The 27,750-nt window shown below is 39.7% G+C and overlaps 1 protein-coding gene across 1 annotated transcript; it reads left to right on the top strand.

Annotated features, from left to right (window-relative positions):
* LOC124121770 (queuosine salvage protein-like) lies at nucleotides 1–26,510 on the top strand. The gene is made up of 10 exons (XM_046484840.2): nucleotides 1–319; nucleotides 9,931–10,065; nucleotides 12,955–13,049; nucleotides 14,466–14,598; nucleotides 17,485–17,634; nucleotides 18,632–18,755; nucleotides 20,507–20,621; nucleotides 24,298–24,368; nucleotides 25,458–25,525; nucleotides 25,890–26,510. The coding sequence occupies exons 2-10, from the start codon at nucleotides 9,961–9,963 to the stop codon at nucleotides 26,052–26,054; spliced, it is 1,026 nt and encodes a 341-aa protein (XP_046340796.1). The 5' UTR covers nucleotides 1–319; nucleotides 9,931–9,960; the 3' UTR covers nucleotides 26,055–26,510.
* The last annotated feature ends 1,240 nt before the right edge of the window (nucleotides 26,511–27,750 follow it).

The following is a 27,750-nucleotide window of genomic DNA, read 5'->3' as shown; positions in this document are numbered from 1 at the left end:
ACAACATTACTGGTGAGGGTTCCAAGTTGAGTTTACCCTGGAGAAAGTGAGGATACTGATGCGTGCAGGTATTGTGAAGAGAGATCTGTCTACCGTGCAGCGATACCTTGAATCGCGTGATAGGGATTCTCGACTTCTAGAACTGATAGTTATATATGTATACTCGCGGGTTCTTACGGCGTCACAGGTCGCCGTCCGAGGACAATTTCAGTCACTGTCAGTGGGACAGTCTCCTCACTGTGTCATAAGCAAGGACTTGCAACACACCTGTCGGTCCACTCGAACATTCGCACACAGATTCTGATCTTACAGGCCGCAGGTGAGACAAGAGATAACGTTAAGGCATTAGTTAGTGTTATCATGTTACAAATGACCTGCAGATACACCCCATATGGACGAATTGCTGGTTGTATTATATGCTGTCTAGGGGTCATATTTATCGTGTTTTTAGTGCAGAGGCAAGTTCAGTTGCTTTAGGGAACCACCTGGATGCTGGTGTAATTTTTCTTGCAGGAAACTCATATAATATTACATGATAAATCAAGGGCCTTGATCTACGCAGTAACAGATGCTTGTCACAGTGCATCTATAGTCTTAAGAGTGAGGTGAGTGAGTATGGTTTTATGCCGCTTTTAGCAATATTCCAGCAATATCAATGCGGGGGACACCAGAAATGGGCTTCACACATTGTACCCATGTCGGGAATCGAACCCGGGTTTTCGGCGTGACGAGCCAACCGCCCCTAAAGTCTTATGAGTGGTGGGATTCCCAACATAGGTACAATGTGTGAAGCCCATTTCTGGTGTCCCCCGCCGTGATATTGCTGGAATATTGCTAAAAGCGGCATTAAACAATACTCACTCACTCACTTCCCAGCAAACAATTCTACGTTGCTACAACGTTGTGATGTAACGTTGTCACAACGTAAATCTGTAGACTCCCAAATTGGTTGCTACAACGTTGTGCGTAAACCAAAATACAACCAAATCAAGACGTTGTCACAACATCCATTTTTTACGTTGCTACAACGTTTATCCAAAACGTTGCGACAACGTAGGTATCGCATACATATGGCGACACTACAGCCATTGCAGCACGTTGTTGCAATGTCCATGTAGATTAACGCCTGTCTTATTCCTCAATACCTCCCAGGCAGCCTGAAAAGTTTGTACCAATCTAGTTAAGACATCAGGTACCAATCTAGTTAAGACATCAGGTACAAAGCAATACATTCTGCAAACTGAATTCACTTTAACCCTATCCGTGAAACAGCAAGTCAATGAAATGCACTCTCTTTTGGCAGAGTTTGAAATACGGCCAAGATAAAAATCTAAATGTTTTAAATTACATGTACAATTTGGTTATATAATATTTATTTTTCCAAACAGTTTTCAAGGCTATGTGCAAATTGTTCACAAATGTTTCAACACAATTAAAAGATATTTGATTTTCCCACGTATTTGCAAATTAAAAACCATCAAACAATAAGCCCTGCACAAATTGAAACATTTATAAATTTTCTTAGCCTTACCCCATACATTCAGCATTGAAAGCAACACTGTGACAAACAGAATAGTCTATGCATCTGATGTCCTAAGATCCATTTCCCAGCAACGAAATGACAATAGAATTCTGGTTGAGGTGACTTTTATTTATTTATTAAATGACAAGTCAGAACTTGGGCTGAGTGGCTGAGGAGCCTTTTCAGTCCTCAAATGAAAAGTCACAGGGATGATCTTCAACTGTATCCATAGTCTCTCCTTAAGCCTTGGTAACTGAATAAAAAATGACACAAATGTTATAAAACGGCAAGGCAAGGGACATATTTCTGACATAACAAAATAATGGTTGCATTCCCCAAAATAATATTTTGATGTCTGATGTCAGTCTTTAAACAGTTAAAAACTGCTGAAAGTGCGAAGGCGCTGACAGTAATACCATGATACTCTTGGATCATACATAGGCAGAAAAGCTTTTAGCACTGAATCATTGGTGTAACTTTATACCCCCGACCTTATAGATTGTGGGTATAATTAAATAAGAATCATCTAAATTTTAATTCTTGAAGATGTTTGTATATATTATTGCATCATACATACCTTTCTGTCGGTGATGTACTTTAAACAAATATGCTCCCACAATACTGTTTTCTCCACCTGAAAGAAAAACAGAAACCACAAAGTATCACATTTTTTAAATAAACCAGTACTGTATAGATAAATCACATTTACTTAGAGTATGATGTAACTGGTGGTAGTATTGGCAAATAGTTTTATCAGTCAATAGATCAACTGTAGTTATTCAAAAGCAGTAACTTTACCTTTCTGCTGTACATCACAAACTAGTGATTTAAGTGAATATGTTGGCCAAGTTTCTAAAACCTTATTTGAAAATTATATACATAAATTAAAAATATTTATTGCCAAATAAAATAAATAGTTCCCATATTTGAAGCATGAATGTTGAATATGAATTATGAATAGAAGTGTTAACACCTTGGGGTATTTATCCTTATTAAAATTGTGATTATTTGTTTTAATACTAACATTAATATGCCAGGATATTTATATAGAATCTATGTTCTAATATTTACAAAGATAGAAACATGGGAAAATTAACAAAATGCAATAGCTTATACAATACCAGACGAAGTTGAAACAGCTCTGTAAATAATTATTGAAATTTATTTGTTACTACATTTATTAACACAATACAGTTCAATATCGTTAAATATAATTCTGTAGACCTAGTATGGTAGCCTGCGTGGCAACATATGGAGATCGAAAACCGAACGAATAGGGTTGCTATCAATTCCATTGTATTTTTCATTGGTGCACATTGGCTACACCTATCTCACCTTAATAATCAACAAACGATGACCAACTCACTGACAATATATGGTGATATTTAACTTTTGACTATCGACTAGCTTATCATCACCAATATGACAATACCGCAAACACCCCGTTATAGCGCGCGACGAGAGACTCGTTTTACTTTGCTCGTTTTCATTAGAAGGGAGTCGGACATAGATCTAGTTATCGGAAAATGATGAATTGATTCTTTTTGGGAAATAATAAAAATACACCATGATAAGAGCCTTGCTAAAATAAAATGTATTGACAGCACCAACAACCTGATGGTCCACATTTAGGTTACTTCAGTCAGTGCTAATTAGGCCTTTTCGGAAACAGCAAGTATGTTTCTATCTCTTCCCGAAAATACAATTTTTTATAACATCATTGAGCGCATGAAGACTAAGGCTATAACTAGTAGCCTACAGAGAGTCGATCTGAAAATACATCCATTGTTTTGATTCCCTCTCTTCGCTGTATAAGAGAAATCTACTAAACCTTTCCCATGGCCTGAATGAGCCACATTGTTTCACAAAAATCAAAGTCCGAAGATTAGTACAAGTAAACTTTGAATGGTAATGATTTCCGAAATAACACGGAAGAAATGGCGATAACTGTCAGTGGACCAGACCTGTAGACACGTTTACGATCGAAACCTGAACATAATATGACGGCCACAAAACGCCGCCAGACTGAATTCTGGTCAAACATATACTGCTTGCCCTTGGTAATTACCCTTGGTATCCATAAAATAATAATATGGAAAAAAGTCTTGGGCCTCCTTCACCTCTATATACATTATGTTCTGTGTATCAAATATTAATATCAACACTGAGGCTCAGTGAAAGTGACCGGCAAACTGCATTCTAAACCCTGCCACTGCTGAATAATACAATACATTTAAATCATTTGACGATCTGCATGTACAGAAATATATCAACAAGCGGAGGCTGCTTCTGAAAAATTAACTTACCTCATCCAAATTCACAGATCATCTGTCCAGTTCCAGTTGCTGCACAATCTCTTGGTTGTAGACTTCAAATATGTCTAGAGTGAGCTTGAACTAAGATGGCTGGTGACAACAAATCTTCCGCGACAATGTGACGTCATTCTGACGTCACTTCACGAGGCAACAGGCTAAACTTTTCAGCAGTCGCTCTCACGTCGCCAAAAAAGGGCGCAATTGTTTTTAACTGTAATATTGCTTGTGACAACATTTAGTAGACAGATAACATTGTTATAGATATATATGTTTTAAAAAAATAAAACTAAGAGATGGTAGATCTACAAGTGGTTTCCTAAACATCATTTGCAAAAAGTGTTGTAATGTCCAAAGCACAACGTTATCACAACGTTAATTTGCAACGTTGTTGTTACGTTGTGGAATAACGTTGTCATAGAGATACGCAATTACGTTCTGGAAATTTTAGTATTAAGAGATGAAAATTTAAATGCCGAATATATAGAAAGGTAATGCATTACTGCCTTGGTATTCTGACAAATTCATGTTGATTTTGATAAAGCAGTTCTATTCCTTTATGACTATCGAGAAGCAAACTCTATAACGTTTCACCGACGTTTCAGAAACGTAGCTACAAAACGTTGTGTGATGTCCAATGCACAATGTTTTCACTTCATGAATGTGCAACGTAGTTATAACGTTGTGAAATAACGTTGCACGTTGACGTTATAACAACGTTGTGACAACGTAATATCACGACGTTACCAATCCACATCCTTTCCACAACGTTGTGACAACGTCGTGTGTTAGCTGGGTTATGAGTAGTGGGGATAGCCAAGGTGTAAGGAGTTGACTTGTAAGTCTTGTCCGGATTCTACACCCCAATGGGTACAATGTGTGAAGCAATATTGATATAAGTGGCTGTAGACCCTAGGGAGTCATAATAATAATTGTTTTGTTTCCCCAAATAAAATAAAACTGAAAAAAACCCTTAAAAATTTGAAATTAGATCTTCCTGTGGCCGTTTTAATGACAGTTGTCTTTGGACTGAAAATAAACATCAAATATAAACTTTTAGGTATTGTCAATTTTTCAGTCTACCAGTCTAGGTAACCCATTTATTTAGGCCATCTTCATATACTGTAAATAAATCTAGATGAGCTTATCAGTGTATGTCCAACCAGGCACAAGTAATATACTGAACAGCATTGAAAACGCACCACCATGAAAATGGATGTACAATGTATTTTTATCCGGGCTTAAGTCATATGAAAATATATAAGTGAATGATTAATATACGACATTCTGGACGAAGCAAGAAGAAGAACAGCTCGTCAAAACACATTCCTAAATTTTTTTGTGAGCGAAATCGCCAAAACACAACAAATTGCGTGCACATCATGGAAAACGAGTTTTGTTTCACAGGAAGCATGCAGAATAGAGCTATAGAAGACAGACTTTTAAAAGCCACATCACTTGTTGCTGCAGACGTAAAGGGTACTGACACAAGAAATGCCAAGATTAACAGCAGAGGAACGTGAACATGCCTTGGGCATGCTTCAAGTTGGTACGTCAAGTAGAGTCGTTGCACAACGGTTTCAATGCCATCATTCAACAGTCCTCAGGTTACTGAGCAGATACCAGCAGACAAGAACCACCAGAGATCGACCATGTCCGGGTCAACGTCGTGTATCTACACCACGTCAGGATCGCCATATTGTTCCTCGGCACACTCCCGGCTACCAGGACTGCAGCAACCTTACAAAGCCGACGGAATTGATCACTGCTGACACCGTACGTCGACGTCTCCGCTCAGCAGGGCTACGTGCTCGACGTCCATATGTTGGACCCATACTCACTGATCGACATCGAAATGAACGTCTGCGTTGGGCCAAAAGGCATCGTCATTGGAGAATGCGGCAGTGGCATGGTGCGCTGTTCTCTGATGAGTCCCGTTTTCATTTACGGAATGCTGACGGTCAACTGCGAGTGTGGCGTCGATGTGGAGAACGTTACCACAATGACTGCGTTGTACAGACAGATCGATGGGGGGGAGGGAGTGTCATGGTGTGGGGCGGCATCAGTCATAACCATCGAACAGAGCTCCATGTTTGTCATGGAAGAGTTAATGCCCTTTACTACAGGAATAACATATTGGCAAATCACGTCATCCCATTCTTTCATCAGCACCAGGATATGCACACCTTCCAGCAAGATAATGCAAGAGCGCACACAGCACGTGTTTCAACACAGTACCTAGCGAACAATAATGTGCCTCTGCTTCCATGGCCAGCCCTGTCACCCGATCTATCACCAATTGAACATCTATGGGATTACCTGGGTCAACGCCTCTCACGTCGTCCATAAGTACAGAACCTGAGAGAACTTGAAGATACACTACGTTTAGAGTGGAATGCCCCAGAACACTATTCGCAGACTTATTCAATCAATGAGAAGACGTTGCATGGCCTGTGTTGCTGTCAATGGCGGACATACCAGATATTGACTTTTCATTTTAACCCTATGTGTCTTCCTTACACTGATGACGTAATTGTAATTACTGTGTGGTATTCCTGTTTCCTTTGTCGTCTTTCTTAATAATCCGTCTATGTCTGTTCTAATCAAAATCAGTCATTGCTCAAGTTGTTTTTGTAATATTTCAAGATTTATTGCTGGTGCATTTTCAATGCTGTTCAGTATATATAACTTTTTCAAGCCTCAGGGGTAGAACAGGTCTTCAGCAACCCATGCCTGCAGTAAAAGGCGACTATGCTGGTCATAAGAGGCGACTATTGGGATCTGGTGGTCAGGTACGCTGACTTGGTTGATGCATGTCATCGATCCCAATTGGGTCGATGCCCATGATGTCAATCACTGGATTATCTGGTCCAGACTCAATTATTTACAGACCACTGTCATATAGCTGAAATATTGCTGAGTGTGGCGTTTAGCAACAAACAAACAATCAAGCATAATTCACAAGTGTTATATGAAATATTCATTACAGTCTGTGACTTGAGCCACTAGTCCGAAGCCAGAGTCTAATAAAACTTATATTGGCTGTAGGGGGTGGTGGGGTAGCCTTGTGGTTAAAGTGTTTGTTCGTCACGCCGAAGGCCCAGGTTCTATTCTCAATATGGGTACATTGTGTGAAGCCCATTGCTGGTAATATTGCTGGAATATTACTGAAAGTGGCATAAAACTGCTTGCTCACTCACTCACTCACTCACTCACTCACTCACTCACTCACTCACTCACTCACTCACTCATTTGATCTCACTCATTTGATCTAGTAAGCTTTGTACATTAACTTAAAAATCTACTGAAAATGAATTCAAGTTACATGTTCGGGCAAGTAGAGTGAAAATGTTTTTGCTCAGACTGTCATTACATCTGTTAGATTTTACTCTCTCATTAGCAATGACTCTTGTTGAGACTTCTTCTGTTTGTGTCCCGCAAACCAATTTAGCGTTTTGTTTCATGGAAGGTGATAATAATTATTATCAGGCCATATCTTTGCAAAACTTTGTGGATATTACCGTATTCGACGTAATAAGCGCCCATGGCGATATTTGCTAGTGATATATTGGCTAGTGAACAATCCCAATTAGCACCCTTCCAATTGATCAATGTACACAAGACTTATTTATTCGTGTATAATACGCACTCGTGTGTTATATGCACCCTTAATTACGGGCAATCAAATTCTAGAAAAATACGTCTGTCGTTTACAATACACACAGACTTTTCTTTTGTATCATTTCAGGCTGTCTGCATATAAACCACAAAATTTATGATCTTTCAACTCTTTCACCAAAATTTTATTCTAATAAGAGCCCCCTATTTCTAATTTTGTGACCGCCCAGGGCGCTTATTACGTCGAATACAGTACCTTTCAAAAGTCATTTCAGAATAAAACATGAATTGATATACATGGATAAGAATAATTTATCGCCAGGTTTAAGATTGCAATACATCCGTAATCATACAGCCGTAATGGATGTTAAGTGTTCATCTAGAAGAATAATTTTTATCAATTCCACCAAGGCTAGGTAATAAGCACTTGTCATTTTGAAAGTTTGTCCCCTTCCTTTTCTTTGAATATGCTCACATCCTTTTTTATTTCTGAATACCCAAATATATTTCTTGATTCATACTGAGCATTAAACATGGTCATCATTTTCCATGTGTTTATCACGTTTATTCGTGGTTTAATATGTTATTATTGTCAGTACTGTCACGAGGTATTGTGAACATACCGTATTCGACGTAATAAGCGCCCCGCTCTAATAAGCGCCCACGGGAATATTTGCTAATATATTGGCTAGTGAACAATCCCAATTAGCACCCTTTCCAATTGATCAATGTATACAAGACTTATTTATTCGCGTATAATACACACTCGTGTGTGATATGCACCCTCAATTATTGGGAATTTAATTCTGGAAAAATATATTTGTCGTACATAAACATTTCAGGCTGTCAGCATAAACCACGAAATTTTGAGAGCGCCCTGGGCGCTTATTACGTCGAATACGGTAATAAGATTTCTAAGTGAGCCATTTCAGGCAGCGAAACATAGCTAACCATGCCATTATGAGTTTAACCATGCTGTTGGCACTGTAATACAAGGAACACCGAGCCCTCAAGTGACTTGGTCTATCATCATGAGTGGGACTATTGTCATAGCGACTGATTTACGACACCCATTGTCTGAAGAACATTTAATTGCAAAGGCTCATTACCCTGGAGCCATGACATCTATATGCCTTGAAACATTTAATTGCTGTTATTTATAAGATGCTAATCCTAATTGTTAATCCCCATTTTTGTGTACATCGACCGTCTGCCATCCTGAACGAGATGTGCAAGTATGTCACTGATGAATTACTGTTTACATTTATATTTATTACTTACTAAATGTCAGGTGACCTTGGCTATATAAGCCTTGGTCCAGAGAGGAGAGAAAGAAAGGTATTACCCTTAGCCTAGCTAGGGTTAGGCTGGGTGCTCCGGGGCACCGAGACAACAACCACTACCACTATGTGCTGACCTGGCACATAGTGTCTTTTGTATGTATATATCTACATGTATAAAGTAAAACTGTATATACTGTAAGCCATCGTCTCCAAGTTGTCACTTCCTACTGAGAACCATACGTCGGCCTCTTGCATATATGAGTATGCAAATTGTTCATTAATCAACATCAGACCGACACGCGTTGTTACTATGATGGCTCAAGTTACTGTGATGGATGATAATGCTGTCCATATGTTGATAGATTGAACAACTCAGTTTTCGGTACACATTGACTTGGGACGCCTTGTTAGCATAGCAAGCTCCTCACAGCGATAGCCCGTTCGCGGAGCTCTCCATACACCAGTCAAAACTCCCCACTGATAGGTGGCTCCAACCAAGCTTGGAGTTGAACTCGCAACCGAATGACCGTTATGTTTACAAACAAGTGACGACTGTCGTGACACCGAATACACTTACCGCAGCTAAATTACTATCTTTGTTTGTCAATTTGAATTTCTATTTCATTAAAACTATCATCTTTAATTGATATAGTAAGAATGTAAGGGAGAAGTTGGTTGATTTTCCGTTAGTCTGCAATCTCGAACCAATCTGATTATTAAAATAACAAAGTAAATTCATCTGGAAAACATAGTCAGTCGTAAACCTTTACGAAATGAAATATGATGGCATTCTCAAAAACATAAACAAAAGTATAAACGTTACTACATTTGGGGTTAGAGGGCAAATTTCAAGATTCTTGTAATGGCCGCGCCCACACTGGTGGCAGCGATGTTACCGAGAGTGTAACGAAGGTGTCACGCGCTGGGAAGGAGCTTGGTTAGCATAGAATCCAGGGGCAATCACTCTAGCTGGCTTATAAGATATAGCACTTGTCACAAGCAGAGATATAGAACAAGTATGAACCTTAAACGAACAAGAGTGTTTGTTAACATTGCACAATACAGTTACCAAAGATCCAGTTAAACAAATTCTAATGAATGCCCAGGTCCCACAATGTGGAAGTATTGATAATACTAAGAAAACTTTATGAAATTGTTTGACTGATCTGCTTATGTTTGGTTCTGGTGATTTCAGATTCCAGCAAGTGTTAGGATTGTGTCTTGCATGATGTCAGGGGCACTCTCACCACGGGAGTCAGGGAGGTTTATAGCCGAGACGAGCAAAGATGTGACAGTCAATCCTGATGGTGTCAAGAAATGTGCTAAATATGTGAGTGTTTCAACTTTTAATGATTGGGTATTATTCAGTGTGACTGCTGGCTTTTGAAACTGCAAAAATTACCTGACCCCCCCCCAAATTTTGTGAGTCCCAACTTTCAACAAATATAAAACGTATGAAAATTACCTGGTTTTAATTGTTTCAACATCATGTTCAATCAGGTCTTTGAAAGGCATTTAGAAGTGATTCACATAAGAAAGAGAATATACATGATATATGGATGTCAACTTCTTTATTATTACAACATTTCAGAGTTTTTTCATTCACCTGATGAAGGAGTAAGCATATACTCCGAAACGTTGTGTTCCTCATAATAAAGAAGTTGACATCCATATATTCTCTTCCTTATATATATCATGTTCAATGCAATGAAGTAATTATGTTAGATCTGCAAGTCATTCACACAAAGTTCAGTCACAATTTTCTCTCTTTTTTTAAATATTTCTAGACTAAGTCGCTTCAAATATATATTTAACCTCTAAGGTAAATGTTATTTCTTTGCACTGAAAAACCCTGATGGTAACAGACAAGCTGACTTCATTCGAAAAATATACTTATATGAATATCACCTATGTTTTTGTCAAAGATTTATAAGGTACAGTAGAACACGGATATAACGAACACGGATACAACGAACTGTTAAAAAATCCCCGATTTATCTCCTATATAATATCATATAAAATTTATGTATATAACCAACTCTCTACAGCGAACTAACGGATACAGCGAACTGATATCTGATCACCGACAAGCCCATTTATCACTTATTGGCGACGTGTATAGCGAACTGAGAAATCTCACTCAGTGTCAAGTGTCACTGACAATTGGCTGTATGCAATCCGCGGCGAATCAAAACAATGGCGGCGAATCAATACAATCAGCGGTGACGGATCAACCTTGTTAAATTTGCTTGTGTTAATCTTACCTGTGTTAATCTTATTTAATGATATTAAACGAATATTGTAAATTGATATCAATTGAATGATCACTGCTAATATAATTAATGCTGCAGTTACGTGTGTATCATGTTTTGTCTCATCCAAGATGGCGGACATTTCCGAGCGAAAACGTGTATAACGAACAACGGATATAACGGACTGATTTCTCTGGTCCCTAGTAGTTCGTTATATCCGTGTTGTACTGTATTTTATTTGCCGGTCCACAGGGACTGGCAGTCACATGAATTACCGGTCCAAGCCTAATTTTCCGAGTAAAAAACTGGTAATTACCGGTAAATGGGAACACTGATTATTTGCATCAGTACTAAGAGTCCAGTTATTGTTTGAACACAAATCCTTTTCATACTCTGCAGCAGTACTTTGGAACAAACTGCCACTGCCACTTTCTGTTTGCTTGTAAAGCTGGACTAAAGCCATACCACTTCAAAACTGTCTACAGTCAGTGAACTTTCAATTACACCACAGGACTGTATATGTGTTTTTGTGTATATGTATGTTATTAGATATTTACTTTTATCTTTCATGCTTCTTGTAGAGCTATGAGCAAACTTGGTGGATGAAATTTGGTGCTTAATAAAAGGACTTATTATCATCATTAGATGCTACAAACATAACATGCTTATGAATTTAAGTTTATGTATTATTCGTTTGTCAAAGCTCTCAAAGAAACGCAAGAACCCATTCTTGTTAACAATGACTGCCATGATCTTCATGATGACTCAGCACCAATCAGAGACAAGGAAATACTTGCTCTACTTGCCAAAGTCAGTCGGCAAGACTGTTGGACCCATAGGACCTTTCATTTTAGTTTCGCCTTTTGGCAAGAAAAAAATATTCAAAAAGGAAACAATATTCATAAATAGGAGAAATGTGTAAAAAAACTATCTTGGTAATATCATGACAAACATGCTATGATGTAGAGTAAGAGAGATGTTAGACAGTTACCCATGCCAAACCTTCAACAATGCAAATAAACTTCATGGCGGTATAATCCAAATTCCCACACTCTCCTACAAAGACTTTTTTGTTGATGGATGCTTACATTTATGACTTCTTTGTTTGCTGTTTCTCGCCACACTCGGCAATATTCCAGCTATATGACAGCAGCCTGGAACTAATAAGTGTGGTCCAGGTAATTAAGTGATTGACATCATGAGCAATGATCTGTGTAATTGAGATACAGAACATAGCCTGACAGGTGAGCTATAGTACCGGTAATGTGAAAGAATACTGTGGTCCTTAACCTCTTGTCATCTTCCCGAGGCAAGTGAGTTAACTGACTATGAAAGTCCAGTTTCCACCCTTGCCGAACTAGGCTCGTATTATGGAGTTACATTTTGGCTGGACTAACGAGTTTATGCATAGTCCAATCCAAATCGCGCACCGAAATCGAAATCCGGTTCGTAAAGTGTCATGCAGATTTCGGTTGACTGCAGGATTGGCAAAGCATGTGCACCGCTAACTCGTTGTCAACAGATATTTTCTAAATCTTTTCATGTTTTTAATCAAGGTGCTCACGTGATTTGATGCACTTCGCGATGTAAGACTCGTTTTATCACAATATAGATCTTGATTATCGATCAGATCGTCTTGAGTGGGCGCCACCGTTTTGTTTGAAGCTAATGCATGTGATACGAGAGGTTGAATCTGATTGGTCAATAGGAGAGGCATAGAAAGGACATGACTCGTAATAGCCACTGGTGGGGCTACGATCGAACCCAGCAATTCCAGCCTAGTTCGGCAAGGGTGGAAACTGGACTTTTAGAGTCAGTTAACTCTCTTGCCTCGGGGAGATGCCTCTTGTGAGCACTGTATAAACATTTTTTAAAGTGGACAAATATGTGTGTCTTTGTTCAAAATTGATATTTCCTGATTGAGTAACGTCTGGGGGCCATGTCTGATGCTTGCCCATCTGCTCCAGGTGTATGAGGAGGTGAAGAAGACGGGGTATGGGGTGAGATCCTGGAGGGAGAATGAACTGCACCCTAAAACAATGGACGAGGCAGCAGTGAACTGGTATGTACATGCAGTAACCAGAAAAACACTCTTTTGTTTCCTGTTTCTGACTGTGTGATTTCAAGATTTGTGTGAACTCCCCACAAAGTGTACCCACTTTGTCATTTTGTTCAATGTTGTTTTGTCTAATTCCTCAGAAGTCCTCAGAGTTTGAAGCTAGTCCTGCTTCAACATGTTGCCTATGTTTATATATTCTGTCAGTTTTATGGGGGCACAGGTAGCCCAGTCTTCTAAGGGGCCGCGATTCGCTGTGAAGAGTTGCGTCCCCTGGACACACCAGAAACCTATGATTGTGGATTCGAATCCCGGTTCACCCCGATTATGTTTCTAGGTTTGTCAGCACCATACCCGTGCTCATGGGTTTCACCAAAGTGGTAAACGTCTGAGACCTGCATCACTTCGGGCTTTCCTCCCACATTAAGCTGACACGCCGTGATATGACTGGAATAGTGTTAAAAGTGGCCTTAAACCAAACTCACTCACTCACTGTCAGTTTTATTGATTCCAATTGTTTGAAGACAGACTGAGAAAAGGTAGAAAAACTGAGAAAGGTAGAAATTTGCATGGTTGCAGCATAATTTAGAAAGAAATACTACATGTCAGCTTGTAAATCATGGGAGATCTAATTCAGTGACAAACTTAAATTCAAAACATGTACCTTTAGGAGACATGCTAATGGCAGTGATCACAAACAAGCTATTGAGGCTAAATATGTGACATTGAATGTTGTTGCTGCATGACATTACATCTGAATAAGATGCCATGCAAAACACTCTGTGTATCGGTGACGTTACTTGTGAACCGTAATTCTGCATCAATGACCTGCACATTGGGTTGTAAGTTTTAGGTGGTCTCTCAGAGTGTGGACCCATACATTTTTTAGATGACCCCATGTATTTATGCTGAAGGGGACCCTGTCGCCACTTGATCAGTTTCTTGGCAGAAAACATCTTCCAGAGGCAAGAGAGTTAACTGACTATAAAAGTCCAGTTTCCACCCTTGCCGAACTAGGCTGGTATTATGGAGTTACATTTTGGCTGGACTTACGAGTCTATACATAGTCCAATCAAATTTGTGCAACGAAATCGAAATCCGTTTAGTAAACTTTCATGCAGATTTCGGTCGATTACATGACTTTCAAAGCAAGAGCACCGCCAACTTATGTCAACAGATATTTTCCAAATCTTTTTCTACAGGTCAACTGGTGAACTGATGGTCTGGGATTTTAATTTTTTTTATTTTTCAAGCTTTCATAGTGACGACTTTGACTTAGACTCAAAATGGCAGTAGTGCTCTTTTTCAAAGCAGATTTTGAAAACTGTACAATGTTTCTTGCCTTGCACACAACCGGACATGTCATATTGACGGGGGATATGAGTATTTCATGCTTGTTGTACTGTGTGCTGCCTCCTGCAGGGTGTTCGTGGCGGATGCCCTCAACTTCTGTTTCTGGTCACAAGACCCCAGCAAGAAGTACTACGTGGACTACAGAGGCAAGAGGCGGACCGGGTACTGGTGCCTGTGTGCAGCTCTCAACAGGGCCACTGAGGTGAGGTCCTGTCTGTGTTAGTGGAGAAAGGGGGAGACGTAGCAGGGGTTTATATAATCATTGCCTGTATACAGTTACATGTCCAGGACCCCATTCCACAAAGCAATCTTGGCGCATTGATAATAATAACTCCCATACTTTAACAAAGCAGGGATTTACCTGGACCTGCTCAGAGACCAATATTCAGCCCTAAGTCTGCAGCAAATGTATATAAAAATTCCCAATTTGGAACTAAACATTTCCCAATTCATGTTTCAATGTATTAGTATATAAAATGAATAACTAATATTATGGCTTTGTAGAAGTAACCTGTATTCACTTATAGCAAGACCAACAAATAGGAAACAGGTATTCATGCTTGTCTTTTGATATTGCATTAAATGCAATCATGGACAACCCTTGCATAGATCATTGACAGCCCTTGCATAGATCATTGACAAACCTTGCATGGATCATTGACAGCCCTTGCATAGATCATTGACAAACCTTGCATGGATCATTGACAACCCTTGCATAGATCATTGACAGCCCTTGCATAGATCATTGACAAACCTTGCATGGATCATTGACAACCCTTGCATCGATCACTGACAGCCCTTGCCTAGATCATTGACAATCATTGACAGCCCTTGCATAGATCATGGACAACCCTTGCATAGATCATGGACAACCCTTGATGAGATCATTGACAGCCCTTGCATAGATCATGGACAACCCTTGCATAGATCACGAAAGGCCCTTGCAAAGATCACAGACAGCCCTTGCATAGATCACGGACAGCTCTTCATTTTGTCTAATCCATATCCAATTACAAATGGAACCGAATCAATTATCCCCATCAAAATATACCAGGTCTGGAACATGATTTAACAAACAATGGCTCAATTTACTGCCTTGGTACCATTTGGGGGGGTGGGTGTCTGGGGGGGTGCTTATCCTCAAGGTAAGGTGATATTAATAATACCATTCATTTAGGGCTGGGATGAGTCCAAATTTACTACCCGGGTACCTGACCCCCTATTTACCGACCCTACCCGGGTACCCACTGTAGGTCTGAAGTGTATCGTACATAATGTCCAATTGAGAATTGTTTTACTGTAGCCCTGGTAAAAACTATTTAGATACACATATAAAACGATGATCGTGCATGCACTAAAGTTGACTGACAGTTTACTTTTCTTACACATATGTAAGTCAGGATGGATAGAAAGTCAGACAGAAATGTGAACATTGGCGACTTGCAGTGTAACCATGTTGTTTTGTTGTCATTAAACAATATATCACGTGACTAAGCACAGGTCCTTCTCAGGACCAACCCGACCTGAGTACTCGCGTTACCCGTCCAGGCCCCACATTCATTCATTGCACTTTCTAATACCTGGGGGGGCGGTCGGGTAGCCTAGTGGTTAAAGCGTTCGCTCATCACGCCGAAGACCCAGGTTCGATTCCCCACATGGGTACAATGTGTGAAGCCCATTTGTGGTGTCCCCCACCGTGATATTGCTGGAATATTGCTAAAAGCGGCGTAAAACCATACTCACTCACTCACTCACACAAATATCCAAGGTAATTTTAACGACGTTAATCGCCAGTAATTGTTGTTAATTAGAAGTGGCAATCAAGTGGCAATCGGTGTACCTCTTCACCTGAACTACGGTAATCCCCTCGTTCTTTGGTGCTGACTGTCTGGGATGAGCGAGAGGTACAATGTCAGTACCCGAGGGCCTTGGACCTATTACCGTAGTTCCTCCAACAAGCACAAAGAGTGATCTTCGTTTAACAGCTTTTATTCCAACTTTGTGTTGCCGGTCAACCCACTCTAATTGTCACTTAATTATGAGACTTCGGCCGCAAAGCTTCAGTCTCAGTCGAAATGCTGGTGCCTAGGTTTGGTTTCTGGTTCGAAAGATCATGACAACAAGCCGAGAGCGGAGCACCAGTCCAGATGTAGTCTCCCCAGCCGCAGCCGCTACCTAGCCGCTCTCTAGCCGTTCTCTATTCGTTCTTAGCCGTTCTCTCGATTTGGGGCTTTTGCCCCTTTTTAAACCGGTACCTACGTCACAGCTCTACTCATTTTTCCATCTATCATTGGTCAGCCACCTTTCCCCCCTACACTAGATCATTCTAACCCACTCTTATCTAATAACCAGCACCTTATTCGGACTTGCCATGATGTAGCTTCTCACCCTTTTGGAATTCGAACTATTCCCCCCCAATACCATATATGTCTCAAGACCCTGACGTTTCCGTCCCTCTCATCTCTGTTCCACTTGTTTTTCATTTATGTATAGCCCTCGACCTACTACCCTCACCCCTGGTTACTCGTGGCCAAGTATGCTCCCGTAGTCTTCAACTATCAGAGCTGCCCGTCTCCTATATATATATCAATGTGTTATGTTTACATCTTACTGGTTTCAACTCCTCTTCTTGACCTTTATATACAATCACGGAGATGTCCTAATGAATTGTTAATTACTTTAATTAGTTGTTAATTACTGTACTTTTATGCCTATAATACGACCCCCGTTCTGGCGAAGAGTGTGTCCCCACACTCTGAGATGGTGCCAATTCTTGTTATATTATCTGGTATATATTCCCTCTTATTTCTATGACCTATTGATTTAACTACCCTTTTATTATCTAAATATGTATTACGCTTTCATGCCTATAATACAAATACCTGGGCCTACAAACTGAATTCTGGGGATTGGTCCCGACATTTAATTATTGTAAAGACCATATTGAGGATGATCACAATGTTTAATCGGGCTGATAACATGTCATCATGCCCGAATGTATTGGTATGTTGTTATATCCTATTTGTGTACCCGTAACCCATTGTATGCATGTATGCCAATGTATGTATCGGTATGCTGTATCACCCAGGAGGGTATCCACATCACTGACCCCAACTTTTATGCCAGCATCACACAGGATCAGCTAGCATCTGTGTTCCGGTCTGAGTCGGAGATGGACATTCCGCTTTTTCAGGAGAGACTGGACGTCTTGCACCAAGTGGGTCAAGTCCTCATACAGGTAACTCTCTCAATACACTTGGGCTACACTGTCTTCACCTTTCAGTAAACGTCTTGGGGCAAGGATGGCCCAGTCGTCTTAAGGTGCAGCAATTCGTCAGACCTGCATCACTTCTGGCTTTCCACCCACAATAAGCTCACAGGTGGTGATGTAACTGGAAACTGGGATACTGCTCAAAGCAGTGTTAAACCCAACCCCACTCACACACTCCGTAAATGACCTCTCTTCTCTTTGTTGTTTAACACCGCACTCAGCAATATTCCAGCTTTATGATGGCGGTCAGTAAGTAATCAAGTTTGGACTAGACAACCCATGCAATTGGGATACGATGACATACATCACCCAAGTCAGCGAGCCTGACCACCCGATCCCGTTAGATGCCTCTTACGACAAGCATAGCCGCCTTTTACAGCAAGCATGGGTTGCTGAAGACCTATTCCACCCCAGATCTTTACGGGACCAGTAAACAACCAACATCACTATTTATCATAAAGCAGAAGGTCCAGAGCATCCCAATGTGGTCGGAAGAAGTGACTAAAGAAAAACAGGTGGTCAGACACGGCAACTTTGCTTGTCATGGTTTCAGGAACTGTGTTGACAGGTCAAGCGACAATATAACTGGAACATTTCTGACTGTTTATGACCACATTAACTGACTCATAACAAAGGGATTAAAGCCTTGTTAGCTAGATCTAGTAAGGGACAGCAGTAATCACAGGCCCCTCAGCCAAAGTTTCCTTTATTTGAAAAATGTACATTGTAAGTCACACAATGACAATTCTGACACTAAATTATACATGTAGGCTGCCTTTGCACTGGTTTCTTGTTGCTTGTTATCTGAAACCAATTATTGTTTCCCTTGTTAATACTGTAGCAGCTTCAACGACTTGAAATGTCGTCTCCAGCTTTGTAGTAAATCAGTTACAAGAAGTGGAGGAGGCACAAATATTTCTGTGACTGTGCGGATGTGGTAAGATGTGACTTTTTCCCATGCCAGAAGTACGAGGGCAGCTTCAGCAACTGTGTCAAGAAGTGCAATGGCAGTGCCAAGGATCTTCTCAACCTGATTGTTACAGAGTTCCCTCCCTTTAGAGATGAGGCCGATTATAATGGGAAAAGAGGTAAATAATTACATTGTGATTCATAGAGCAGGGTTGTTGACCTAATAACAGTGAACTCCTCATAACACATGGCCTGGCACCCAAGTCCAACAGTCAGCACTACAACATTAAACATTAAAAACACAAAACATAATATTGTACTCTTGTGCTATGGCCCAGATGAAGATTTCGTAAAAGGGAAGTTAGGATGGAAAACTTCTTATTTGAATAATGAATGTTGATGTGACCTTAAAACATGACACAGTTGGAGTCATCTTCCCGAGGCAAGTGAGTTAACTGACAATAAAAGTCCAGTTTCCACCCTTGCCAAACTAGGCTGGTATTATGGAGTTACATTTTGGCTGGTCTAACAAGTCTATGCATAGTCCAATCCAAATCGTGCAGCAAAATCGAAATCCGGTTTGTAAACCATCCTGCAGATTTCGGACGATTGCAGGATTTGCAAAACATGTGCACCGCCAACTCGTTGTCAACAGATATTTTCCAAATCTTTTTATGTTTTTAATCAAGGTGCTCGTGTGATTTGATGCACTTTCCGGTGTAAGACCCGTTTTATCACAACATTGATCTTGATTATCGTTCAATTCATCTTGACTGGGCACCACCATTTTGTTTGAAGCAAATGCAAGTAAAACAAGAGGTGGAATCTGATTGGTCCATAGGAGATGCATAGAAGGAACATAACTCGTAATAGCCACTGGTGGAGCTACATTCGAGCCTCGAAATTCCAGCTTAGTTCGGCAAGGGTGGAAACTGGACTTTTATAGTCAGTTAACTCTCTCGCTTCAGGAAGATGAGTTGGAGTGGGGACAACATTTTCTGAGATTGCTGTCACTCCTGTTATCATATAGAGAGTAAGTGTGGGGTGTTTGAAAAAGTGAAAAAGCATACAGTTTCATTATTTTTATCAGGACTTCAGATTTCTGAGGCATGTTTAAAAATGCAACATTGAGTGAAGTTATTATGGTTAAAACAGGTCAGCGTGGAATGGACTAGATAGGGTTCCAAGATGGGTCTTTTTGGTATGAAAAGACCTAGCCTCAATACCATGAGTATATTCCTATAGTATACAATTCAACGACCCTTTCTCTCCTACTGAGAGCCAGTTAGGTAACCTTGTGCATTCTCGTCACAAAGAGACCAGAGTTTGATTCCCCCAATGGGTATCAAGTAAAACCGATTTCTGGTGTCTATTGCTGGTAAGGAGCCGGCATATTGCTATAAGTTGTGTAAAACCTACTCACCCTCAATCACATGACTTTCAAGTCTAGGTGAAAGCTAGGGGTAGTCTAGCGGTTAAAGTGTTCGCTCATCACACTGAAGGCCTGGGTTCCATTCCCCTCACAGGAACAATGTGTGAAACCCATTTCTTGTGTCCCCATTTATTGCTGGAATATTACTAACAGCAGCATAAAACCACTCACTCACTCACTCACTCACTCACTCACTCACTCACTCACTCACTCACTCACTCACTCACTCACTCACTCACTCACTCACTCACTCACTCACTCACTCACTCACTCACTCACTCACTTGCATCGCATTGTTTTTAAGTATTAGGATGTTTTTATTGTGGCAGACTTTATGATGATGCATTCAGTGCCTGAGAACCAAGACTATTATTCTTTTTAGCCTCAGAGTAGACTTATTCATGAAAAGAATAAATGGATTGCTCTTACCTAATAATGCAGTGGAATGCTGCTGCAACAGGAAACAGCTACATGTATTTGCTTTGTTGATTATTTCAGTGTCTCTCCATAAGCGAGCGCAGATCCTCATCGCTGATGTGTGGGGATGCTGTGAGGGCCAGGGTCTGGGGACGTTCCACGACATCGACATCATCACCATGTTTGCAGATTACAGGTATGCTAACTCCACTGTTGTCAGATTGACTGTCTCTCATGGCTGAAATTCACCTTACCATGAGCAATTTAAGATTTGAAAATGGATTGATTAATTAAAATATTTTATGAAGATGCTCAAAATTGGGACTTAAAGGGGCACTGATCTAACGCAAATACCCGGGCTGGTTGTTGCCTTTGTTATTGTTTTTTCCCCCGTGAGTACCCGGATGATACGCAACGCAACTGAGCGTGACCAGAGACTGGGCTACCGTCTGCAAGGACAGCTAAATAAACTTGGAGGCTGGAGGCAATATTTGTTTTACGCATTTTTGCATAAACACTGATTGGTTAACTGTGATCTATAAAGATTTCGACAAAGGGCGCATGTTAATTAATTTCTTCAGCCTAAACAAACAGACAAAAAAAACAGCGGAGCTCATCGGATGTCGTCATTTGGAAATACCCCAGATGGTTATAGTTTAATACTAAAAAAAGTATCCATGCAAGGAAAGCATTTTCGGATTTCGGCTTGCGTTGATAATACGATTACTACTCCCTTGTTGTCATCCACGTTTTCTCGTATAACCCCTACACTTGTGTATTTGTCGTCATTCACTTGGTGCTCAGTTAATGAATTTATTACAGGTACAATTAGTGGTAGCGCCACTTAGATTACCTGACAAAAGTTCCCATTTGGCATTTATTGTGTCTGGGGTAATTATTCAATCTAAATCCAGGTTTGAAGTGAGTTGAAATGTGTGTTATGTAATATGCACGTGGCAGCCCAGCAAGAGATGAATGATCAGTTGATTTACTTTTTTTTGTAAATCAACGGATCGTTCCTAGTCATCAAAGGATTAACAGAAAATACGTTGATTGATTAATCACTGTTATCTTGCACAGTGGATATGTCAAGAGTGAGTGTTTACATGTCTAGGTTTACTAAAACAAAGGGAATACACTTATATCATGGCGTGAAGTGCCGATATAAAAACAGCATACTTTGTTCAAAGGGTTAACTGATAATACGTTGATTGATTGATCATTGTTATCTATCACTCAATGGATTTTTTAGGAACCGTGGTCGTTAGTTGTCACATGCGCTTTCTCAGCCGTCCATTGAGACTTGACACCTATGTAAAACACCTGAAACAATTAAAGTGATCAGTTGAGAAACGAACACGGGTTATAATATCCCGAAACGATATATATCTTTTAAAATATCATTTTTGATTGTTACTGAGACACGTGATATCGAATAAGTTTCTTTGTACAGCTACAGACAAGTGGGATATTGTTGCTTTGTGTGGATCCGGATATTCACGGATACATTCCTCGAACAAGGAAGCTACCTAAAATTTATACACATAAATTTGGTAGGTTGTAATTATGAAATTTGCATTTTGTTTTCCTTCATTTGAACGGATTCGTTCTTGTTTCTCTACGTCTTGGTTAAGACATTCTTCAATGCGCGATAGACGTTGTTTTCACAGGTCTTTTCCTTTGTAAGCGTGTATATATTACCGTCAATTTGTAAAATGTGATTCTCTCAGGCAATTTATAAAATGTGTAAATATTTCAGTCATTTTGACTAAAAAATCTGCCCAGGTTGATTAAGACGATCAAAAGGGCCTACAAACATCACAACAGATTATTATGTAGGATTAGAAGCCAAACAACATAGAAATGTACTTTCCAACGTAACATTTTTCAGTCTCTTGGTGATGACATTACACATCAAAATGTTTGGAATTCGTTGTCATAATAATACAGATGGAAATGTTTTTCGGTCACTTTGTAAAATAACTGAATATTTAGACGTTTAATAAAATTGTTACACATTTGACAGTAAAAAAAATATACACACTATAAAAAAAGCAATGCTCAGTTGAAATATTTACTTTGTGTTGCAAGTCAAAATAGTGTAAACGAAAATCGCAAACTACCAAGCAAGTGACTTATCAAAACTTCGTCACCATTACCGATGCTACCCACAAAGATACCTACATTTCCTTATTATCTCGAAAACTGTATTTCATTTTGTTGATCAATGTGACCATACGCCCTTATTACTACCGATAAAAGTGACTAATGCGCTTACGAATGGCGCAGCAGAGGTCGCGAACTAGTCTAGATTTCTGCTATACATCCGGGTACTCACTGGGAAAAAACATTAACAAAGGCAACAACCAGTCCCGGGGAATTGCGTTTGATCAGTGCCCCTTTAACACAAAATTTATTGATGTTATATCTACCTGAAAAAAAGTTCTTGTTTTGATTCATACTCTAAATGGAAACATTTACACAAAGGATTTTTGACAACATATGTCAAACTGTAAATCATAAAATTGATGCATCATGTGAGTGCCGACACTCAAAATGAAATTAATGAGAGCAGCCCAACCTTTCAAATTTATAAAATAATAATCAGCAAACAACACTTTGAGAGTTGATGTTGAGTTCCGATTCCATTATATGGTATGAGATGAAAGCAGTTTGACTGAAATATACTGTTTCCTTTCTTCTCAAACTTTACTTTTTTTTACTCATTTGACATGTGATTTAACTGTCATTTAATTCCAAAAAAGGCATATGCAAATAAGGTACCATAAGTCGGCATCTATAAAGCGACCCCGCGTACAAGGCAAACCCCTGTACAAGCCTTTAAAATCGACGTTGATTTATATACCCCGTATATAAAGCGAATCAGAATTAAGCACATCACCAGCACATACACAATCCTTACATTTGCAAAAAAACAAGTTCATCTTCCGCAGAAAAAGTTACATCGTATCCCTTCAGCGAACTCAGGGAACGTACAGATCATGACATTTAAACTTTGTCCATACAAATTTGAAATTATAGATAAAACATCATTAGACATGATGATTTACTGATTAATTTGTATTGCCTGTTCTGCTAGGCATGGTTTCATATGCAGAGATTAAGATTACCGTGTGTATTGTCTCGTAGACTATGCCGGAAGCAGCAATCAGCTGTGCACAGTAGATCAGTCAATGGATGAATGTTTTGAAAGTTGTTACATTTGACAAGGAGGCCAACAAACAAGAGGCTGCTAGCTGCAGTGATGACTGTCATAAATGCTTGATAAATTTGTGTACACTAACTGACCATTGACACTTGACACAATAAGAAACAAAAATCTGTCATTCAGTTACCAGTGCATTGGTTTTTTGGAACTTATTGTTTCCAGCATGTGCACTGAACAATAAACTACAATATGTCCAGATAATAATGCATGACTTTATTATGCAAGCAAGGAACAGATGCATCTTTTGTGTTAGTTTCAAGCTCGTGTTTAATTTCATGATTTACAGCATCTACCTGTCAAGGGAATGATTTAGTCCTGGTGATGGCAGTAGTGTTAATTTTAGGTTAGAATAGGTCTTCAGCAACCCATGCTTGTCGTAAGAGGCGACTAACGGGATCGGGTGGTCAGACTTGCTGACATGGTTGATGTATATCATCGTATCCCATTTTCATTGATTGATGCTCTTGATGTCAGTCACTGGGTTTTCTGTCCAGACTGAATTATTTACAGACCTCTGTCATATAGCTGGAATATTGCTGAGTGTAGCGTTAAACAAAAAACAAAACAAACAAACATAGACAGTGGTGATGGATTACAAAATTTCCTGGCGACATCCTACAACTGGTATCACCTCTCCATTCAGGGTGCCACAGGTGCTGGTGTACTTCGGGGCTCTCCAGTACTCACACGCTCTCCTGGAGCTGCTCCGCAAAGGTAAGTATGTCATAGCTTCGCTTGTTAAAGACTAGAATCTAGCTACATGACAAGAATTTACCTACATGACCGTCTTGTAAATATCCATACGTCCGCTGGCTGAGCTGTAGAGGCATCATGACATCAAAGTGTTTGTTATCACATCACTTGCTTGTCACGTCACAAATTATCCATGTCACACTTCGAGTTACCCTACTGCTATTCTGATGGCAGTCACAAGGTAGCGTGAATTGATAGAAACAATAAGTTCTCTGAAATAGTTCTTTTGAACTCATACTGATATATTTGTTCCATATGTAAATAGCTGGATGTGTGGGACTGTACAAGCTGAGTCTTTGTGTACTTTCCTTGCTCGTCTCGTGATGTACTAGTTCATTCATGATATCCTGTACAGCCTGCTGTCGACACCAACAACTCATATTCTAATATGCTTCGCTAAAAGATTAAGAGCACCGACTGTACTTAAATTACGACAAATTATGAGTTGATGGGCTGACGTCATGAGGCTGTTTGAACCACCTCCACCGTGATCTAACATATCCTTGGTTCATCGTTCTATTATTACTGTCAATCAAGATGGAACATCCTCATCAATTATCGATTGTTGAAATAGTTTCTTTAGATTTGTTGAATAGTTAAATATTATTCTCTGGGAAGAAATATGGCAATATGATGTCAACCATGCCACAAGGTTATCCCAAACATATTCAAATCTCTGTGAACATGCCATAGCAATTGTTGAAGGCAGGTGTTGGTGCCCAAGGAAATATGTTTATGTTGCTCAGCATAGGACATTTTGCAACATATATGATTAATAGTAATGTCCCTTTCATTGTCCTTTGACATCCCCAACACGTACTATCTGGAAGATGAGTTTTTTAAATATATTTTTTTTAAGTTTCACAGTACATATATATGTGTTTGTATTTTTTGCAGACTATATGGCATTACAAATATTCACTGACCTGCTTATAAATATGTACTTGTCAGCTCAATACAGGCTCATGCAATATGTTTGTTGATACATATTTGAGTCTCCACTGAAACTGGCTCCTTGTTCACAGTCATCTGTCATTGTTTGTTGTGCAGACACCCTGATGAAGAATGGTGATCGTCTTGAGGTGGAGATCCGAGGTTGCAGTATATGGGCTACGGAGGTATGATTTTAGTGTACATTAGAGTTGCAAGGTATTTGATGGTGTTTAGTATCAATACCTTCAGTTATTTGTTGTCCCTCAGTGCCTCAGACATTGTTTGGTATTAACACATCCAGCTCTTCATTGTTCCTCAGTGCCTCAATGATTGTTTGGTCTTAACACACCCAGTTCTGGATTGTTCCTCAGGCCACAGAGAGTGTTTGGTATTAAGACATCCAGTTCTGAATTGTTCATCAATGCCTCAGAGAGTGTTTGGTATTAATGCATCCAGTTCTTAACTGTACCCCAGTGCCTCAATGATTGTTTGGTATTATCACATCCAGTTCTTTATTGTTCCTCGGTGACTCAGAGATTGTGTTTTCAGCTGGTGTGTGAGGAAGCAAGACGATTGAAGGAAGCAGACACTGACAGCTCGGACCTACAAATCAACTCCATTCTCATTGACGAGTTTCTATGGGACTACAGACGAGCTCATGTTCAGGAAACAGATTCCATACCATATCACAAAGTCCGCTGCATTTATTACTGATAAGAAACAGAGGAAAGGTCACCTTGACTTTGTGGTGATTTGTTTGCGCTATATGTTCTATACATTGTGACATATTAGAACAAAGAAACCAGCGTTCTGGAAGAGACACACTGGTTGTTGGGAGCAGACAAAGCCATATCCTGGAACAGACTTAATTGTCGTCAGGCACAAAGCAACCTATAGATTTCAGGGACCCTTCCCACAAAGCGATCTTAGCACTAGGATGTTGTAAGTCTATTTTAAAGTGGAGTTGTGATCATCTTGGTGCTAAGATTGTTTTGTGGAATGGGGCCCCGCAGTTTAAAAAAATTGGTACAAAAATGTTTAAAATATAGACAGACTATTAGGGAACTATTTAACAAAGGCAGGAAGATATACAAATATATGTTATTATTGTTATTGCTGTTTACTGATTTGTGTATGTATAATAAAAAAGTTATTATCCAAAACAATACTCCTTGTTATATCATAACTTAGTCATCCAGCACTGAATACTTGGTCATTAAAGTCTTGGTTCATTGCAGTCTCAGGACCAATTAGTTCGAAAGTATGAGCATGCAATGTTAAGTGTGCCTCACAGTCCCTGAACCATATTGTTTTCCCTGCTGCCCAGCCCCTACGTTAATGCTGTAGGCCTAAATGAAGTCTAGATTTTTCACTGGTTGAATCTCCTTTCTCACTGGGGCTCCATTTCAATTTAAATGGAGGTGTTTGTTTCTATCAAAGATATATTTTACTTATGTTGTATTACAAGTTAACTTCTCATGATTCCATTTTATTCAGACTATCTGAAACATAGTATAAGACGTCCATATTTTTGTTATTTCTCAAACAAACTGTTATTATGTTCCTTTGGTCATGGGAATATTCATACTGGTAAGTGTACCTGGTAGTTGTGAACAAATCAAAACTTTCACTGACTGGGCCTGAGATATTGCGAACAGATTGTTATCCTTCACATACGAACAACTTATTTCTATGTCATCTGTCAAACAATTACACTGTTCACAACAGCTTGATCAACAGCTTGGACAGGCAAGAAAGCCCCTAAATCGCTGCAATTTGAAATTCGCCATGCTTTCTTCCCAGGCATAGTAACGGAAGTCTAATTTAACCCTGTGAAAGCGGATGGCCTAGTCGTGTAAGGTACAACAGTTTGCGGCAGAGTTGAATCCATTGGGCACGCCAGAAACCTGTGATCATGAGTTCGAATACTGGTTCACCTGGATTATTTTTCTAGGTTTGTCAGCACCATACCCGTGTTCATGGGTTTCAATGAAGTTGTAAACATCTAAGACCAGTTTTTAGCAAAGATTTCAATTGTCTTGGGACCGCCTCCGTAGTCTAGTGTCAAGAGCATCTGCCAGGACAACTGAAGGTCGGTGGTTCGCTCCCCCGTGTCGTACTTGTTCTTAAGAGGATAAAACAAGGATTGCTCGGCTCGGAGTCTGTATGCTGTGTTTGAGTGGGGTTTCCACGTTGCTGAGTGGTATCTCAGTGGGCTTGCGCTATAAAACCGACTTTAGCCTGTACAAGTCCAAACACGCACGCACACACGTCGCTATGTAAGTGCAATATTCTCGAACACGTTAAAATCAGTTTCACCTCACCTCACTTGATTAGTGCTAGAACACCAGGTATGACCCATTGAGCTTAATACAGGGGTTTCTTCAATTTTCAATCTTGTTGAAAAAGT

This window comes from Haliotis rufescens, unplaced genomic scaffold (genome assembly GCF_023055435.1).
Source record: "Haliotis rufescens isolate VD_foot unplaced genomic scaffold, xgHalRufe1.0.p SCAF_16, whole genome shotgun sequence".
NCBI classification, from domain to species: domain Eukaryota; kingdom Metazoa; phylum Mollusca; class Gastropoda; order Lepetellida; family Haliotidae; genus Haliotis; species Haliotis rufescens.
Note: the sequence above shows the minus strand (reverse complement) of the source record. Positions and strands in the feature narration are given on the sequence as shown.